General features: G+C 40.4%; 4 protein-coding genes across 4 annotated transcripts in view; 1 reads left to right on the forward strand and 3 right to left on the reverse strand.

Moving 5' to 3' along the window:
• The window catches only part of ap3d1 (adaptor related protein complex 3 subunit delta 1), a 27,040-nt gene extending 20,884 nt beyond the window's left edge, over positions 1 to 6,156 (reverse strand). The window contains exons 1-5 of the mRNA XM_020607021.1: positions 5,775 to 6,156; positions 2,661 to 2,756; positions 1,994 to 2,074; positions 422 to 502; positions 206 to 313 (exon numbers count right to left, since the gene is read on the reverse strand). Coding sequence (XP_020462677.1) covers positions 206 to 313; positions 422 to 502; positions 1,994 to 2,074; positions 2,661 to 2,756; positions 5,775 to 5,870 — 462 coding nt within the window. The 5' untranslated portion in view covers positions 5,871 to 6,156. The remainder of the gene's footprint in view (positions 1 to 205; positions 314 to 421; positions 503 to 1,993; positions 2,075 to 2,660; positions 2,757 to 5,774) is intronic.
• A 1,108-nt stretch (positions 6,157 to 7,264) lies between these two features.
• On the reverse strand, positions 7,265 to 14,171 carry hdgfl2 (HDGF like 2). The gene is made up of 16 exons (XM_020607114.1): positions 13,895 to 14,171; positions 13,317 to 13,393; positions 12,554 to 12,695; positions 11,256 to 11,435; positions 10,720 to 10,842; positions 10,568 to 10,636; positions 10,278 to 10,458; positions 10,042 to 10,126; positions 9,631 to 9,922; positions 9,382 to 9,515; positions 9,212 to 9,279; positions 8,975 to 9,045; positions 8,788 to 8,889; positions 8,160 to 8,316; positions 7,906 to 8,023; positions 7,265 to 7,644 (listed from the first exon to the last, which is right to left on the reverse strand). Exons 1-16 carry the CDS (start codon positions 13,964 to 13,966, stop codon positions 7,545 to 7,547), a joined length of 1,971 nt encoding a protein of 656 aa, XP_020462770.1. The 5' UTR covers positions 13,967 to 14,171; the 3' UTR covers positions 7,265 to 7,544.
• Positions 14,172 to 15,001: 830 nt separating this feature from the next.
• Positions 15,002 to 16,816, forward strand: fh (fumarate hydratase). Its single transcript, XM_020607085.1, has one exon. It carries the CDS (start codon positions 15,162 to 15,164, stop codon positions 16,659 to 16,661), a length of 1,500 nt encoding a protein of 499 aa, XP_020462741.1. The 5' UTR covers positions 15,002 to 15,161; the 3' UTR covers positions 16,662 to 16,816.
• A 458-nt stretch (positions 16,817 to 17,274) lies between these two features.
• fam32a (family with sequence similarity 32 member A) lies at positions 17,275 to 19,756 on the reverse strand. Its single transcript, XM_020607087.1, has 4 exons — positions 19,625 to 19,756; positions 18,672 to 18,816; positions 17,643 to 17,696; positions 17,275 to 17,518 (listed from the first exon to the last, which is right to left on the reverse strand). Exons 1-4 carry the CDS (start codon positions 19,696 to 19,698, stop codon positions 17,450 to 17,452), a joined length of 342 nt encoding a protein of 113 aa, XP_020462743.1. The 5' UTR covers positions 19,699 to 19,756; the 3' UTR covers positions 17,275 to 17,449.
• Between the last annotated feature and the right edge of the window lie 55 nt (positions 19,757 to 19,811).

Raw genomic sequence — 19,811 nt, forward strand, 5'->3', positions numbered from 1 at the left:
TATTTAAAAAAAAGGGAATCTGATCCTTGACTCAAAATCCATGATCTGAACCAAACCATTGGTTTTCTGATCCATTGCACCGCTAGAGGTAAATGACAATCGAGGCAGAAAATGAACTCTGGCCAGAAAAAGAAAAAAAAAAAATTACCGTTGAAGAGCATAAGTTCTTCTTGGTAAACCTCTTGACATATTCACTATGACTCACCAGTGTCATGATGTCATTGGCCAGGTCCCGAGCCAGGTCAGGGGTCACAAAACAAGAGAGGCCAGTGAGGGCAACACCTGTGTCATACTGGTTGGGGCTGCTGAGATCCTGGGAAAGAAAGGGTGAAAAAATATATTGAGTAAGTCCAAGAGTCAGAGGAGGTTGGCTGAGGGAGAAGTTATATTCAGATAATCAGGCGTAGAGAGCTTAACTGACCTTTCGAATCTGATTGGTTGTCAGCATGATGACGTCAGTGCTCTCGTGAAAGCACTGTGAGGCCGCCAGGTAGCCAATCCTCTGGAGGAAAAAAAGACAACAAACAGAGAATAACAAATTCTTCTATATTTTAATTAGGGCTGGCGAACAGTCGAGTCATCATTAGTTGAGAGACCTGTCAGTCGACTGAGACTCCTCTAGTCCAGCCTTTGTTTTTATTTTATTACATTTTATTTTTTGTCAGCCAGTGTGCATTACAGTAGAAAGTAGCCCCAGCCCCATAGTGCAACATCTTCTCCTCATTTTGATGTGCCAAGCAGCAGTGCGCTCAATACATCCCCCTGTGGTCCGGGAGGAATTCCCATTTCAGTGGTGACATTGTCTGATACATGGATGTACATTAAGCTTGGATTTATTTAGCAAATTGCAGAACAAGGAGAAAAGGACAACAAAACCCACAAGCCACATAAAGGTGAGATTTGTACTTTATTAAACGTGTTTTCAAACATCGTGGTCTACTTTTACAAGAGAAAAAACTAACGATAGTGACAATGAGGCTGGTTTTGTCCAATGTCCAGGTTGTTTACCCATCTCCGTTAAAGTGCAATGCACAGCCGTTTACCGACTGTTTCTGTGACATGCATCCATCCGAATGGAACTAGGAAGCTAACAAAACTGCACAAGGAAAACATTTCAATGAGGAATTATATATGGGAGGAATCATTCGCAGTATGCACAGTCACAACTGACTGGAGAAGATTAAAATTGTTTCTAAATTAGGTTACAACCATGTCTCAACTGACAAAATCCTTAGTCGGACACAGTCCTAGAAAGTAGAAACCCAGAATATAAGAATGTTTAGCCCCACCTGCATGTGTGCAACAGTTGTTTGATGTTGCGAATGTTTTTTTTTTTTGTTTGTGTTATTTTTCAAGCCAAGGATCCGACATTCACATCTACTTCACACCTTGATTGGCTAGTTGCACATCTCTGTCTAGCGTTTCTTTGTCATTCCTTATTCCACAAACTGTGACACTGCTCATGTCAACCTTCTAGCGCTGTTGTCCTCAGTAGCCTATGTGAACAACCCAGGTTAATGTTTATTAATAAAGATAGTGATGTCTCTTGATCAGACTGTCTGAAAATGTGCACGCTATCCCAGCTCCCTCCACCCCCTCCTTTGTTACACGGTGGTTGGACAGTAGTCTATGTCTAAAGGAATTGAACTTTGTATTTCAGGGCCATGTGTGCTTAAATTTTATACTGATGGAATTTTTAACAAATATTCACACTCTGAGTGTCTTTAAATGTTGATGAACAACAGTTCCATAGAGAATTACCTACACTGTACACAAACTCTTCTGTGATTCTTCCATCTGCTATTTTTGGGTAAGTATCTCTGTGGAGATTTAAATTAGTCATAAACAGCATTTTTCTTTAGCATCTGTGGTTGTCACACACCTTCGAGTTCTTTAACAAAGGTATCTTAACAAGAGGCTTTTGACATACCTACTCTGTTGTTCTGTTCTGAGACCATCATTTCCAAGCCTTGTCAGTGTACTGCAGTCATACCTTGTATGTGAACTTGGAGGAGCTCATGACTTCAACGATGTTGAAAGCGGCCCAGCTGACATCATAGCCCAGCATTTGAAGCTGTAAAACAGAAGAGAAATTGTATACAGAAGATAGATGCGGCTAAATAAAATGAGGAAAAGGGGCTCTAAAAGGAGGAGTCCCTGTGGTGCACATAAAAGCTGCATGATCTAGCCTGAAAGCGCTCAATATGAGCACCGATGTCAACCTCAACAAGCCATGCAACCCTAAATGTAAGCCTGGGCTATAAACAGAAAAGAGTGCTTTTGTTTAAACAGGAATTGTATACTGTCCTCAGTACATGTTGGCTGCTGGCTATTTTGCTATAAAAACTAAATATTAAAGTAGTAGTTCTGTACATAATTTCTACAAATGTATAAAGTGGTTTCTGACCCTATATGATCCTGATAAAGACTTGAGCCAAAACAACAGGGTTTGATTCAAGTCTGTGTGAGGTTCCTTTCTACATTATTAAACTCAGCAAATTAAGGCACCAAATTCAATTCTCTTAAGTTGGCTTAAACATTTTGAAGTTGCTGCTGAATATATTTTTTATAGTGATGCTCAGTGTGGAAGCATATCAATGCCTGTGTATCAGGAACTAAACATAACAGTCAGTGAATCGGTGTAGGGTGGGAGATCTTACATAGGTGAGCTTGCACACAGCATTGGCTTTGACAGCGATGTTGTCCTGCTTGAGTTCCTGTTTGATCTCATCAATGCATGTGGAGATGTACTTGGCCTGAGGGCAGACAAAGGAGAGGACAAATAACAGACACCAGATCAGATTAGGTGGAGTGATATCCAGAGTCGGAGGCTGCTACAAAACACCAGGAACAAGCGCTCAGCTACCTGCAGCTGCCTGTTGTTGCTGTCCACAGGAGGGGCCAAAGTTCAGGCAAGTCCTAAACTTTATCCTAGATTTAGTCATAATGCAAACTTCATCTTTTAATATGCTTCAGGCTAAATTCAGCCACTCTGGGCTTGTGAAACAGCATCAGGACTTTAAGCCATAAGTCAAACTGCTGTTTAAGTCAAGGTTATGCCAAGTGTCGTCTTCTCCTACTTCTGGCTGCTCCTGTTAGGGGTCACCACAGTAAATCATCAGTTGCCACCCAATTAAATAAAAAGTTGTAATTGGGAAATAAGTAATTGCCTAAATATTCACCCCCTTCAAGTCAGTATTTAGTAGATGCACCTTTGGCTGCAATCACAGCACTGAGTCTGTGTGGATAGGTCTCAATCAGGCTTGCACATCTGACACTGCAATTTTACTCCTTTCTTCTTTGCAAAACTGCTCAATGCTTTTATTTTTTTAATCGACATTACTTTGTAGAACCCTGCTTTCACTTTGACATTAAAGAGGTTTTTCTGTAATTTATTTAGCCAAAAAAGACAAATTATATTGACCATAATTGATTTTATAAAATCAATAAAAGGGTAAAACATCCTAGGGGTAAATACCTTTTATAGGCACTGTAAGCTGTGCAGAATGTGATTGTGTGCTGGTCATGTGTGTGCAGTCATAAGACATGTTGGGGGTGGGGGGGCGCTCTGCTGCTCCTGTTCCTGAAGAAACTGTGGCTAGCAGGCTAATGGGCAGGCTGGGAGGGATTCAACTCACAGTCACCAGACACACACAGTGCTGCTACTCACAACTCACCTCTCCTTTAACAACCATTTCAGAATGAATTGAAATAACTTTTGGCACAAAGCCAACACAGTCAACCTTGCTGCCAGTAATTAAAGTTGAGCTGGAGATATACTGGAAGGAAGCAAAGAACACCTTTTCTTTCAGCAGACACCGAACACTAAAATTCTTACTAGTAATCTTCTTGAAATACACTTAGGACATCTTCACACCTTATTACAACATGCCTCTTGTTCCAAGGCTGTGGAAGGGAGAGTGAATGGATGAACTGTGCACAGATGTGAAAAACAAATAGAGAGTATGAGCTGGCCAAAAAGTCAACACACTCTCAGGCACACACACACAGCGTATTAATATTTCATGGAACTGTCCACTGTTGACTGGGCAGCCACCACCTTATCTAGGCTGCTTAGGTTTGGGTTACCACTGCAAACAGCTTAGACCATATACTGAAGTAAGAGATCAAGCATTGATGGCCTGGTACAAGTGCTTGTTATTATTCATCCAAACAGCATTAAGACACAAATACAGATGGCATCATATCCAAGCAAAATGCAAACGTACTCGCTTATGACTACTTGTATAAACCCTGTTTGTACATTTGCTCCCTGATGCAATGACACCAAGGATCCGTTTGAGAAAGGAATCAAAACCAAAACTGCCTTCAACTTAGACACAATACCAGACAGGCAGGTGTGCTCAACAATAAACCAGCTTCATACCCTGTCTTACTGGCTGACATAGCATTTTACAGCAGGAGCAAGGTTAGACAAAGCCAAACAGCACTGCAAGAGGAGAAGGATGATGTGAGAGATGGAAATGTGGATGCCCCCAAACAGTGCCCTCTAATGGCACATGCTCATAGATATACAGTATGTGTATATACAGTATCTATTGTACATCCCACCCTACTCCTACTCAGACCTGGTGCCGTGATGAGCCTATCATCACCCACAGAGCTGTGACAGGGGTGTCCTCACCATCAACCACTGTTGGGGTGTTCAAACCAAACTGCTGGCTGACTCATTTTGCATGATTTAAATGTTAATATAAGATGCAATTTTTGACATCAGCAGCCAGGATGGTCAAATCTGCTAGTCCTAGCTACAAGCTAAGCAGGTGTCCTCAACTAAAATAAGTGATAAATAATCAATGGTGTAATGTAACTAAGTACATTTATTCAAGTACTGTACTTCAGTATAATTTTTAGATATCTGTACTTGAGCATTTTCATTTTCTGTTACTTCATACTTTGACTTCACTACATTTTAGAGGAAAATATTGCATACTTTCTAACTCCACAACATTTATTTTATAACTTTAGTTAATATTTTTCAGAACCAGATTAATACAAAATACAGTAAGACCTCAATGACCTATGGTGAAAAATTCAGAAGTTACCCAGCAGTAACTCAAATTAAACGCATAAAAACTACAGTGGGTTGGATTACCACTGCAAACATGTTAGAAAACCATTTTGAACGCAGGACTTATACTTGTAACAAAGCATTTTTACTGTTGTATTGCAACCTAAGTAAAATGATCCGAGTACTTCTTCCACCACTGCAAATAGTCAATGGGAGATTGAAGACCTCTGAATACTTCTCACCACATGAATCGGTCCCTAAAGACCAATAGATAAAGTTAGCAGTAGTTGAATGCTCGCAGTAGCTCTATACTTTGGGAAGCTAAATTGTGATGGTTAATCTAGCTAGCTTCCTCTGTCTGCTAGATTAGCTAGCTGTCAGTAACAACTGTAACGATACAAACAAGCTTCCTTGTTTAAAACATGATTTAAAAAAAAGTTAGTATGAGCAAACGTCCCCTAACCTGTTATTTAGCAAATGTTACATTAGCATTCCCACGGCTGCGCTGGCCGCTGAAGACCAATGTTTAGAGTTGACTCTCAGCTAGCGGGTGAAATGACTGAGCTAACGCTAACGTTAGCTGACCAGCATGCCTAATGTTAATTTACCTAAACTAGCGTCAGCTATTAACGTTAGCTAACTGGTTACAGATAACGGTAATGGCAACCTATGTTGACTTAAAACATCAATGAATGTTAAGTTAAAAATAGCTCAGGCAGTGTGGGCTCTTCGGTCGTTTTACCTCATCTTCCTTGTGATTCCTAATGCCACGTACTAAATCCTGAAGATTTTTATCGAACATCCGATCGATGCTCCCTTTGACAATCTTCAAAGCCATGTCTGTCTGTAACTTGTACCGCTTCTATCCTGTGGAGCCAAGTGCCTTGCAGAGGTCTAGTGGGTGCCGACCGACCCGCTAGACTGTCGCTCATCCACCCGGATACCGTGTGTGCAGGGTCCACTACTGTTTACCAAGCCCGGGCAGATGAAGCTGAGGCCAGACAGGGCGTCCTGTGCTGTGCAGAGACGCTGGCAATGGATCAGTGTAGGAAATGGCTGACAAAATGGCGTCTACAGTCAGCTGACTTGAGTGATTGCGAGAGTCTCATGTGGGAATCAGAGGAATTAAAGGCCTAGTCCCTCTATTCAGAATATTAAACTACTATATCACACTACCTATGTTATATATACCTTATACCTAGTACATGCTTGAATGGAGTAGGAAGAAGTCAGACTTATCCAGTCCTACCCCCTGACATCATCTTACCATCATTGGTTTGCAAGCAGTAAATGATTCACTTCTACCCACAACAAGTAATATACTAAAGAATTATTACAGAGTACTAACATTCTAATTACATAATTACCCCCCCCCCAAAGCACAGTGAATTAATTTAAAGCAGGTTTTACCCACCAAAAATGACACAGAAACAAAACCATGCTGAGATTTTTATTCTTCTCAACTAAATTATAGAAATGCTTTACCAATTTACATAGCACTAAAAACACCTGTTGTATGCATATGACAAGAAAAAGTCAAAATAGGTTGCAGCTACATGAGAACTCAACAGCTTTTAAGGGAAGCTGTTGACCTGTACAGTTATTCCATTTATTATGCAAGTTACTGAAAGCAGACACCATGGGGAAACAAGAGTGCAAGGTGTGTAACACCACAGGAATTATTGTAGACAAACCTGTAGATGCAAATATTTGAAAACAAGGCTATAAAAATTTGGTGGACCTCAGTTGGAAAACAGCTTTACATGACCCAGTTCATGGCTTTACATTTCAGAATAGAATAACGGGATCAAGAACAGATAATTTTTAAAAAAAATATTTAACATAAAAGACTCACAATTAGAACTTCACCACTCTCACAACATCATACACACAGACAAGAGGCCTTTGTGATGGTTTTGTAGGTTTTATATATATATATATATATAAAAAATGAAGCCAACAGATGTAAGAGGTGCACAAACTCTTCAAACCTAAAAAGTGACAGCGGCTCCATTTCCACCCAGTTTCCCCACAAGAATCATGTCAGTGTTCATCCCAAACTACACCAGCCTAAATTCTGGTTAGAAGTGATGAAAATGTAATCATTCAATATACATCCAGTAAGAAAGACCAGAGTTCATATGGTAGAAAGAAGAAAGTTGCCAGGAGCAGTGGTTTGGCGTGAGGATCCAGGGCGGGCTGAGTGTTGTTTAAAAAGAAAAGCACATTTCATAAACAAAAGGAGTTTGCACAGCGTCACAAACTAACACACTAATAAGCTTTCCTTTTTGCTGTGATAAATAATGAACCAAACTGAGCAATGGGGCCTTCTGGTTTGATATCATTATGGTGCAAAATGTCCAAAACATCAAAATTGATGTAACAGATACTGTAGGAAATGCTGTGTGTGCGTGCGCTGCAGTTGTGCTGGGCCGGGAGCACTGTATGACATCAAACAAAGAGGCCACCATCTTTTAGCACTTGGTCCACTGCAACAGTGATTAAGGGCCTTTCAGCTTTCCACAGCAGGTGGTTCTGTCTCTGCAGAGAGAGAGTTTTCTGCTTCTTCATAGGTGTGCGTCTGTTGCTCAGCGGGGCTGTCTGGGCTCCGTCTAAAGACAAAGAACAGCCAAGTCACAATTATGGCCGCTAAATCATGACTATGTGCATAATAAAATGCAGAAAATGTTGACATAGGCTTTGTCAAGGTTAGCAAAACGTCCCACAAGTGCTAAGTGACGACGTACAATAATTCTGCTTTAATCTAAATAGAGATTCCTGTCTTTTTGCTGTCTGTGAAATATTTGCTTTCAAATCCTGCTGGACTGTTAGAGAGCAAAGATACTGTATAGCGCTTCACACTGGATACTCACCTGTTTGGACTTGCTGTAGTATCGTCATTATTGTCCTCCCCTACAGGTGATTTAGGTTTTTCCTCTACTGCCACATCATCTTTTTTCTGTTCTGATTCTCCATTCACTGGAGCAGAGTCTAGAAAATGCACATTTAGATTAACACAAGCAGGCAGGGCAAACCAAATTTTGCATCCATGTCTGATAAAAAAAAAAACAACAGTAAAAAGTAATGTAGAACAAAAAAAATCAAGATCCAAAATGGAGGTTTTTACCTGTATTTTGTGTCTCCTTCTCAGTATCTTCTGGTTCCTTGTTCTCTGTTTTAGGTTTAGCTGCCACCTCTGTCTTGCCCACAAAGCGAAGTTTTAACTTGTTGTAGACATCAGTAGCTTTTTCCATGACTGCAGTGCTGGCTTTATATCGCCGAATCTAAATTGTCAAGGAAAAAAAAAATAACATACACATATGCACAAAAACACACAGAAGTAGAGAATGGAAAAAATGTGTTAAGTGAGAGTGCTACTCTTTGCCTATAGTACCATATTTAACATCTTGTGAATGCATATTTGAGCAAAAATAAATGAATAAAAATCAAAATTATAAAAGCAATTTTTTAGGTATTCAAATGATTAAATTAGTTATAAAAAAACAAAATAAATGTGGCAAAAAGAATGAAGAGAGCTAACTTTCTCAAGTGTAATTCCCAGAAAATAGCACTGTCTTATATTTGGGCTAATGCAAGACAGGTTACAAGAAAAGGTCAGCAACAATTACAATACCATCTTAGGTTTATCTTTTCTTATCTTTTAAGGTGTATGTTGGCAATCCTATTGTTATGCAGTACAAGTCTGAAAATATACAAAGCAATGACAGCCAACAACAAAGCAAAAAAAAAAGTACCTTCTTTAATGTGGCAATAACTTCAGCATTCTTATGGAGGATCTGGCTGGTGACAGGTACAGCCTCAAGCTCGTCTAGGGCTTGTAGACACCGGTCTATGTCCTAGAAAGCACACAAAAATTCCATTTTCATGTTAGCATAAAAACACAGAAAACTGTATTTAACCACAGCCATAAACACGACTTACTGGGTTATCCACTTTGAGTGCAAACTTTATGTCTGTATGGAGTTTTTGTAGCCTTTCTTCTGGTGATGGTTCTGCATATGGGGACACAATGCAACAGTAACTATGCTGCACTGAATTACTGCTGTCCTCTCATTGAAACAATAAACATAACTTCTGTGAAGCAATGGCTGCTGATCATCTGTAGTAAACAACAGTAATTTTGAAACAAATTGTGACTGTATGAGATAAAACACTGACCCTTTTTCTTTTCCACTTTCTTCTCTGGTGGCCTCTCAGGTTTGCGTTTGGGTCTCTCAGGGTTAGCCCTAAGAGAAGGAGGGAAATGTTTGATCAGTGTATATTAAGCGTCAATAAAGTCAATTTAATGAAGTTTGCATATTGCAGTTTCTTTCCCATTGTGCCCTAACCTCACTCTGGACTTTTCCTCTGACCGTTTGGCTCTCTTCTCTTTTAGCTCCCTTTCCTTTCTTTCTTTCCTTTCCTTCTCTTTCTTTATTCTTGACTTCTTCTGACTGTCGGACTTCTTGGGTGGTTTTTTCACCTTTTGATGAGAAAAGCATAAGATGTTGACTCATTTGCAATCCTATTACCAGGAATAAAGCAAGATGTAACAAATACTTTAGATGATTAACATGTCTTTCAGTAAGCAACTGTACCTCAGCTGGAGAATCAGAGTCTGAGGGTGCAGGGATTGGGGGTGGAGGGGGTTTCTTGGACTTCTTCAATGGGTGATCATCTACACCTTCATCTGAGCTACTGGTGCTGTCACTGTCGCTCCCTTTTTTACTCTTCTCCTTTTCTCTTTTCTTTTTCTCCTCTTCTTCCTTCTCTTTCTCTCGTAGCCGGCGCAGCTCCTCTGCTTCCTCCTTTTTCCGGCGCTCCTCTAGCTCTCGTCTGCGTTCTTCATCTCGTTTTTTCCATTCGCTGATGCGGTCGGGTTCGCTGTCACTGTGAACAAACAGGACTACTTTTATAGTGCCTTTTCCTCCAAGCTAATATGCATGTTAGAATTCATATTACTGCATCAACCTGTGGTGCATACAAAAAAAGCCATAAAGCAGCCTAACCTGTCACTGTCGGAAGATGATGAAGGTGCTCGTTTTGCAGGAGCAGGTTTGGGTTTCCGTGCACGAGGCTTTGGTGCAGGCTTCTCTGTGGATGGAAGGGAAAAAAGCATTGAGTACCTGGGCACTGCATAAGCAAAATGAAGAGAACAAATCCCTTTCTTTAACATCAGACAACTTAAAATCACTATGATTTGCATGAAATCATAATTGACAGATAGATAGGACTCGAGCTGCACCTTTCTTGCGAGCTTGTGGGCCTTTACGAGGAGGTGGATCTGAGTCTGACTCAGACTTTGAGCCAGACTGGGACTCTGAGCCAGACAGAGCTGGTCGAGGCTTCTCATCCTCTGAGTCACTGTCTACTACTTTCTTCTCTGACCCTGACCCTGTGTCTGAATCCGAGCCAGAGGAAGCTTTCTGTAATATCACAGAGAAAAGGGGACAGAGGAACAAGAAATCAGAAATCCAATACAGTCACAAAAGGTTTTCAAAATATTTTTACTATGTAAGGGGACAAATGGTTCACCTTTTTCTTCCCTCTGCCTCCTGCTTTCTTTCCACCTCGTCCACCAGTTTTCTTCTCTGGAGTAAAATCCTTTTGGAAGAACAAATATGTAACAATTAAAGACTGTTTAGTTTCGGGACACCAAAAACATTGTACCATGTATGTGTGTTTACCTGGTCACTGTTCTTTCCAGAGTCAGACTCTGAAGATGTGGGTTCTGATTCAGAGGGGGATCCACTCTCCTCTTCATTTCGATCACTGGACGAGCCTCGAGCCTTTTTTGGAGGAGGAGGCCGCTAAAATAGAACATAAGCATGCAAATATGAAAATACAGCTAAACTAAATCAACTATTTTATTGCAGTTATCTTTCATTGCAATCAGTTATTCCAGCCAACCAATTTGACCTGCACTCAAGTCATGCAGATGTTCTCTATTAATCACAGCTCATGATGGCTTTGTCATTTCTATAAGAACTTGTGATAATAAAGAGGAAGCCACCAGTTATTTCAGGTCTTTTTAGCTACCTCTTGTTTTCATTCCCATATAAACAGACAAATTCTCAGTAAGTATCCAAGCATTACCAATTGTTACAGTACCTTTGGTGTAGCTGATAGGACTTGGTTGTCTATTATGCCAAGTGCATCCTCGTGTGACCAAGAATACCGTATTCCTATCATCATTAATGAAACTGTATGTCTGTACAAGTACCTTGGGAGCAGGTGGCTTCCGCTTCACTCCTCCTCCCCTTCCTCGGTCTTCACTTCCAGAATCAGAATCAGCCTCACTTACTGAGTCGGCTTTCCGAGGAACCGTGGCCTCTTCATCATCATCTTCCTCATCACTTCCTCCTCTGGCATTGTTGCCCTCGCTGTCAGATGAGCTCGCCGGCTGCAGATGAACCATGATTAACAAATTTCTCAATGAATACACTCAAGTCTATAAAGTGTGTCAAAAATTCCTCCAAAACCAGTATCTCAAAAGAGAATATGAAGGTACAGTATGTCACACCGTGTTGGATGTTGGGATCGGGTTGCAGCTCTGGGAGAAGGCGCTGTATTTACTTGCATATAGTTTTGTTGTGTTAGGCTAAAAAGTTACTTAAATCATTTAGATCTCACTTTATTGACTGTGGTCATTCAGAATGGATAACCTTAGCTGACTGTAGCTAACTCGTAGCAGACCTATAGATCACGTCGATAAGAGCAACAGACTGAAAAATGACTCTGCACCCTGATCTCAGCTCAGGAGCTAACACTAGCTAGCAGCTGTCAGCAGAGGACACAGACACTATATATGAATGACTGCGGTCCTGTCTGAGCTCAAACCGAAAACTCAAATGGACGTTTTGATGAAGCTGAAGTATCCACTACTGTAAGTAGCTGTATGGGATAGTATTTATATTTTTAAAATTAACATAGACATATGTAATGTATATCTCTGTGATGGATAATGAGCGCATGCCTTCCAAATGGCGCATTTTACCAAAATTCAATGCGGTGTGATGATAACTTCACATTCTCTTTTGGAACTTCAGCATTTTAAAAGAATATTTTACAATCTGTATCATTTTGTTAGTCTGCATTAGACACTGAAATAAAACAAGGGGACAGGTGCACAGTTTCCTGGTCAGAATTGAACAGTAAATGTTACAGTAAGCATCAGACCTCCTGGACAACAGGAGTCCCTAGTCTGCACTACAGCATTTTAATCAAAAGAAAATGAAAGTTAATTTGCATAGCACCTCTCATCAACCAGACAATTCAAAGTGCTTCAGATACTACCATCTAACAGAAACTTGCCTGCGAGTTTGAAACCTATGTACAAAAAAAATCATAGAAATGAGAATGATGTACAACAAATGACCTTGAATGCTGAGAAAAAAAAAATAATAACATTGTCTGATAACTTTTACTTTTAAGACTACATCAAGACTATCTTTGTGATTACAATGTAATGATTATTTATGGATTCTTTAAAATTTAGAATGTATCATATCAGTGACTTACTACAGGCGGGGCACTGTAGGAGGCATGTGGATTGTTCTGGATCTCCCATAAACCTTCATTGAATCCCTTCCTTTTGTTGGGCTTTCCATAGCGATCTCTATACTTTTCATAGGCAAAAAGGTCCTTTGGTGCGAGGAATGCTCTGTGAGGAAGAGATATAAAGACAACGTGAAAACCCTAACTACTTTAAAAAAAACTACTTCACTAACAACAAACTAATGTCCTAAGTTGTTTACATTGAAATGAATGAAGTTTAACATGACTTTAGAACAGCAAACTGTGACACCTAGTGATTGATTAATATACTGCAGGTGCCATCTTGTCAAACAGATGGTGTCTGGATGCAGGATCAAACATGCCAACACATATCTAAGAAACATGCTGTATACCCAAACTCACATCAATCAATGGTTAACAGTGAACATTCAGAAAATAATAAAGTTGAAGTAAGGAGATTAAAAGCAGTGTTGCAAGACAAAAGTAATGATTTGTGCATTCTCACACCATTGAATTGCTCTTATAAAGATATCAGGCTAAGAAAAAGATGAGTTGGGGCCTAAATGTAAAATTGGCAAAGCCACCTCATCAATGCATGTCAAAAAGCTTTTGTCATTGACTGTACTGGAGTCAATAAATTTCACACAACTTTGTCAACTAAATCGCCCCCTTTCAAACTGAAAAAGGTCACAATACAACTGCAGCCATCTGCACATACTTTTTTGTTTTTATCTCCAATCTACTGACGATAGAGTACTGTACTCACGTTTCGTGTGTCCCAAAAAAGAAAATTGGGATTTTATTAGGAGGTGGTTTCACTGCCCCATCAGCCACATCTTCAATCTGCAAACAAGCAAGCCTTTCAAGTCAAAACACATGTGACAGACAGAAACTATCACAATGTTTCTGTGGACCTTGGATCCAAACATGATGGTACCATGTAAAGATTGGCTGGTATCTCTGGAAAACAAAATAGAGGTTCGTTTTAACTTAAAATTATGGATATGGGGTGCATAATACCTGGTTTTAACATCAAGATTGGGGCTTTTTCCCTATAAATTATTTCAAATATAATTTCCAAAATAACCCCAGCTTCGCTCCTGTACCTCTCTATGTAGGTAGGCCAACAGCAACTCATTAAAAAACGACAATGCTGCACGTACACTTACTGTATGGCTATAAGGGAGCCTGACAGCCCAATAAAAATGAAGTTATGTATCGGTGTGACTGATGTCTATGTTAAACAGCACAGAAGATAGATAGAGAACCTTCTCCAGCGTCCCATGCAGAACAGCCCACCCCCTCCTAAGCCCCCTCCGGCTGCTGTTAACGTTACTTGCTTACCCTAGCTGGCCAGTGGGGGTATCCCTTCATTTTAGCGAAGACCAGGTCACCGGGCTGGAAGTTGTGTGGCATTTTCCCACTCCTTTATGCAGTCAAGATTTAAAGAATATTTAGCTGCGTAGTCTTTCTGTGTCTCTCTTCGTTTGCTGTTTTCAGGTCGACACGAAACCTGGAAACGATAGGGTTAGCTAGCAAGCTAACAGTATACTAACGTTACCGCGAGAAAAGACAGCAGAGGGAAGGTGGCAACAAGACGCAAAAAACGTCCGGTAAAGGGTCGCGCTCAGGCTTCAAAATAAAAGACTTGGCTGCACTAGGCTATATGTCTATCGGTTCTGTGTTGATTAAATTTCACAACATTTCTTTCATTTCATCATAAGGAATAGACAATTGGAACTAATTACCATATAAATATAATCTATCTGGACATTACTAATGTAAACTTAGCTACACTCCATATACCACAAAATGGGCAAATGGTGGCCAGGTAGGTCCATGTACACTAGAAGGGTAAAACAAAGTATTTTGAGTGACTGTAAATGTTGATAACTGTTGATCACCTCCCAAACAACAACTTTATTTGTTGGATAACCATGAAGGACTTACAAAATCAAATAAACATGGTAATATAACATTGTAAGCATAAAAACTAATTTTAAGGCATTGTGGATGAAAATATTCTTGATTATATTTATGTCCATCTAACGCTTGAAACTAATGTCTAATCTCGTCTTTTACAAGAATTGATTCAAAGCTAGAAGATTTACAAAAAAATGTCATTACTCTCTTTAATCATAAAACAATTACACCTTATTGTAGGCTAAATGAATCTTAGTTCCACGCAGCATTTTAAATACATGTTCACAGTCATCTAAAACACACATTAGCTTATACATAAAACAAATGTATATTGTCACAAAATAGCCCAATATAATATACAATCTGTAAACAGTACAATCTATGAGATTCAGAAATGCAATATCTATACAAACTTAACCAAAATGACAAAATTAAGTCAATTTAGACTTTTATTATTGAAATTATCGTTATCGTAACGGAAATAAAATCATGCAATGCTGTCAGGCTTCACTGATCCGGATGAGGCAGCCCGTTCGTTTCCACTCGATACGACAACCACAGCAGAAGTCCCGCCTTCCTTGCGTCACTATTGGCTGACCTGCGGCCAGTTTCCTTCTCATCCAATGACAGATTACAATGTGGAAGGCTGCGTTGACCTCCCCCCTGGACTCACCTCTAATGAGAAGCCATGTTTCGCTCTCTGAGAACCGTGCAGCAGTTTAACTGCAACCTCCAGACTTTGCAGAAACTTAGCGTCAACTCTAAACTATTCATCAGCACGTCCAGAATGGCCAGTTCAGACTACAGGATTGAGCGGGATACGTTTGGGGAACTCAAAGTCCCAGCTGACAAGTATTACGGTGCCCAGACTGTCAGATCCACCATGAACTTCAAGATAGGGGGACCAAGTGAGAGAATGCCAATCCAAGTGATCAAAGCTTTTGGTGTCCTGAAGAAAGCAGCTGCTGAGGTGAACAAGGAGTATGGCCTCAACCCAAAGATAGCAGATGCAATCATCCAGGCTGCGGATGAGGTGTCAGCTGGTAAACTAGATGATCATTTCCCTCTGGTGGTGTGGCAGACTGGGTCTGGTACTCAGACCAACATGAATGTCAATGAGGTGATCAGCAACAGAGCTATTGAGATCCTGGGAGGGAAACTAGGTTCCAAAGAGCCTGTACACCCTAATGACCATGTCAACAAGAGTCAAAGCTCCAATGACACCTTCCCCACTGCAATGCACATTGCTGCAGCGACAGAGGTCCACCAGGTCCTGCTGCCCGGCCTGCAGACTCTGCATGATGCCCTGGCTGCTAAAGCTGAAGAGTTCAAAGATATCATCAAGATCGGGCGCACACACACTCAGGATGCTGTACCGCTTTCGCTCGGGCAGGAGTTCAGCGGTTATGTCCAGCAGGTGAAGTACAGCATAGAGAGAGTGAAGGCCGCCATGCCCAGGGTGTATGAGCTGGCAGCAGGAGGCACAGCAGTAGGAACAGGACTCAACACCCGCATTGGCTTTGCTGAGAAAGTAGCTTCCACAGTTGCTTCTCTCACACACCTGCCGTTTGTGACAGCTCCCAACAAGTTCGAGGCCCTAGCAGCCCACGATGCCCTGGTAGAGCTGAGTGGAGCACTGAACACAGTGGCTGTCAGCATGATGAAGATTGCCAATGACATTCGCTTTCTGGGGTCAGGACCCCGCTCTGGCCTGGGGGAGCTCATTTTACCAGAGAACGAGCCAGGAAGCAGCATCATGCCAGGCAAGGTGAACCCCACCCAGTGTGAGGCCATGACCATGGTCGCGGCTCAGGTAATGGGGAACCACGTAGCCGTCACCGTCGGGGGCAGCAATGGACATTTTGAACTCAACGTCTTCAAACCTATGATTATCAAGAATGTGCTGAACTCTGCACAGCTACTGGGAGATGCATCCGTCTCCTTCACCAGCAACTGTGTGGTGGGCATTCAGGCAAACACAGAGAGGATCAACAAGCTTATGAGTGAGTCTCTCATGTTGGTCACTGCACTCAACCCACACATAGGTTATGACAAAGCGGCCACCATCGCCAAGACGGCTCACAAGAGAGGCTCTACGCTAAAAGCCGTGGCTATGGAGCTGGGCTACCTGACCGAGGAGCAGTTTGACCAGTGGGTGAAGCCAAGCGACATGCTGGGGCCAAAGTGAACTCTGACAACACAAGAACAGTACAGAACAAAGAAACTACCCTTTCTACTGTGATGAAAGAGTATTTAAATTCAGTCAAATAGGAACTGTGTAAGTAAAACTTGCTCTGAGTCCTTGACGTCACTCATCTCCTAATAAAAAGTGTGAGAATCCTTTACTGTTGTTCGAAGCAGCTTCTTAATGTTCTGTATTCTGGTAGTGTTAAAATTACACTGAGTTACAGCTGTTACTCAGCATTACAAGTTTTAAGTTTCACTGTCAATACAACTTTTTCTTAGGGATTCAAATTTGTTTGTTTCTATACCAACTTGTTGGTTTTGGTAAAGTCTTACTATAAGAAATACTTTTTTGGTCTCTTCAGCTGTAGGTTGGTAGTTCACATGTTCACACTGTGCCATCCCAAGTAATTCCACATGGTCAACTGTACCTTGTGTGATCTGTTTTATACCATGTGTGCCATTTGCGCAAAGCTGTAGTACAGTGTAAAATATGCCACTTAAAAAGCAAGCATAACCTGGCTTTCTGACCCCCTGCACACATCGCACACATTTAAAATATAAGCTAATGTGCCCAAGGATATGTGCATTGTAAGGCAAACACACGCAATATATACGTTTACTAAAATCCTTTATTGTGCATACCAGGAATGGCTGAATGCAAATTTTAGACATTCAACTGTATACATAACTAAACATAAACTAGCAAATAACATATGCTTCAAAAATGTGCCGTGTGAGATCTTTGTACAAGTAGTAAATAAAATAACAAAATGAATGTTTTTTCCTCTTCTATTTGGTCCAGCTGACCTTGGGAATATCATAATGCTCCGTCAGGGTGTCCAGGTGGCGATTGAAATCCTGAAGACAGACAAATACAGTAGATCACAAGATTTAGCTGTACATTAAAGACCAAAACCAATTCATTTGAATGCCTGTGTGGTGTTGGACTGAGTAGTGCTATGCCAGGTCTGACAGGACTTACCTCTACTCTGTGTTTGTGTGTCTTTGAGGCTTTTTTCAAAATCCTCTCCATTTGCTTTAGGAAAAGAAGGAAGAATTAATGCAAAAGAAACCTTAATCATGTACAATATCACTGTCAGTTTAGGCACACCCCCAGAAACAGGACATTAATTGTATACTACTAAATAACTATATTAAAAACACCCCAAATTTAAACTTTTGTCAGACAATAACCAAGGTCAGTATCACAATAGCAATAAATCACAGGTTACCAAACTCATGTAGCTGCCTCCTGTAACTGGAAATATTCTAAAGACATGATGAGTGTGTAATTATGTGTTACTTTTTAACATCATCCCATGTTTCTAGTTGGTAGATATGCTCATTAACTGACCCTGCACCAAATTATATAATACAACATTCACCATTTCAAATAATGAACCTTGTCCTTTAAGTACAAAAGGGCTGCTAAATGTTGTCATCATGTGATGTAAAGACTAATAAACTCAGACTGTAAAACATTAACTATGCTGCTGAGCTGACAAATCCATTTTCAAATCACTGGGATTACTCTGCTCATTTAAACTGAACACAGCTGTATTTCCAATATAATCAACAATCTAGCGAAAGAGGAAAGCTCAAAGCAGTACATAAGTGAATAATCTACTACACACATAAGGATAATCATGAACTTCCTGTTCATGTGTGCAATCTTAATTTAAAATATGTATGGACATTTTTTCTATTCAAAAAACACTGACCTTTTGGATTTTTGTTTGACTTTTTGTGCAAATACAGTGCTCTGTGGTCTTCTGATCAATGCAAATGATGTACATATTGCTGAACTGTATCAAAGCATAAGCTACAATGGCTTTGTGGCTGATAGTGGTAAATATTTGTGGTTGTTGAGTTGGAAAATTTTGCAGCAGGGAGAGCTTCAGGCAGTAGCTCCCTAAATTAGATTTATATAGTCTGTTACTACCTCTATTAACAATGCTTTGACCTCAGATTCCTCACTGAACCTTTTTAATTGTAAAGGAAAATAGCATACCCTCTTCTCCTGTGTCTTATCAAAGGCAGTTTGTGCTGGTGTCCTTTTGTCAACAGACGGTTTCTTAGTTTTCACCTCCTCATCGTTCTGACTGGTGATGACTTGCTCCAAGAGCTGCTTACTTTCTTTATCCTTCTTCTTTTTCCTAAAAAAAAGTCATTTAGTTGATCAGTAGATTGCTATGCTGCACTTTTCCCATCAGAGGAAGAGTGCGTGAGATAGAGAAAGATACAGCAGAAGAAAGTGAAATTTTCAAAGTTTAAACATCTACACACTGAGTTTGTGGAGTCCAAAACTTATGTGATCTATTCTTGGTCCACTGAATACCTTGCCTGTGTCTTATGTACTAATGACAGCATAAATGCAAGTTGTTGAGGTATACATTATACATTTTACTTGCTGTGTAAGGTGACTGACAATGTTTGTACTATGCATTTCGAACTTCGTATGTGTTAGCTATGCTATGTACAGGAAAATGACAAATTAAAGGAAAAAAACAACATCAAATGTTTTAGTAAGGTGCTGGGCCACAAGAACAACTTCAATGCGCCTTGGCGTTGACTCAGGTCTCTGAGCTCTACTGGAGATATGAACACCATTCTTCTAAGATATTCCTCATTTGGTGTTTTGATCATGGTGGTGGAGACGTTGTCTAACATGTCGGTCCAAAATCTCCCATAGATGCTCAAATTGATTGAGATCTGGTGACTGCGAAGGCCACAGCGCATTATTCACTTCATTTTAACACTCATCAAACCAAATCACATAAGTAAATTCAAGTACACGTACCATTAATGTTACTTAACAGTTTTTCTATTAGCAAGCAGGCTAAAGTTAGCTTCATGTGAATACTAGGAAACTGTAGCAATGCGCTTGGCTAATGTAAGGTAATTTTGCCCATTTGAACACAACGTATTTCAATAAACATCAATACCAAACAGTAAAAGGCTCACTTTTTTCCAGCTGAAATACTCCCTACGCCTTTTAATTTCAGGGCACTTTTCTGGACCATACTGTACTCTGACATTTTGGATCTCCCTTCTTCCTCTTTTGATAGACGCAATTCTTTTCTTCTTCTTCTTCTGTTATCTTATTATAGTACCAGGCACATGTATATCAGTGTTGCCACCTGGCGGATAG

Source organism: Monopterus albus, unplaced genomic scaffold (genome assembly GCF_001952655.1).
Source record: "Monopterus albus unplaced genomic scaffold, M_albus_1.0 scaffold83.1, whole genome shotgun sequence".
NCBI lineage: Eukaryota > Metazoa > Chordata > Actinopteri > Synbranchiformes > Synbranchidae > Monopterus > Monopterus albus.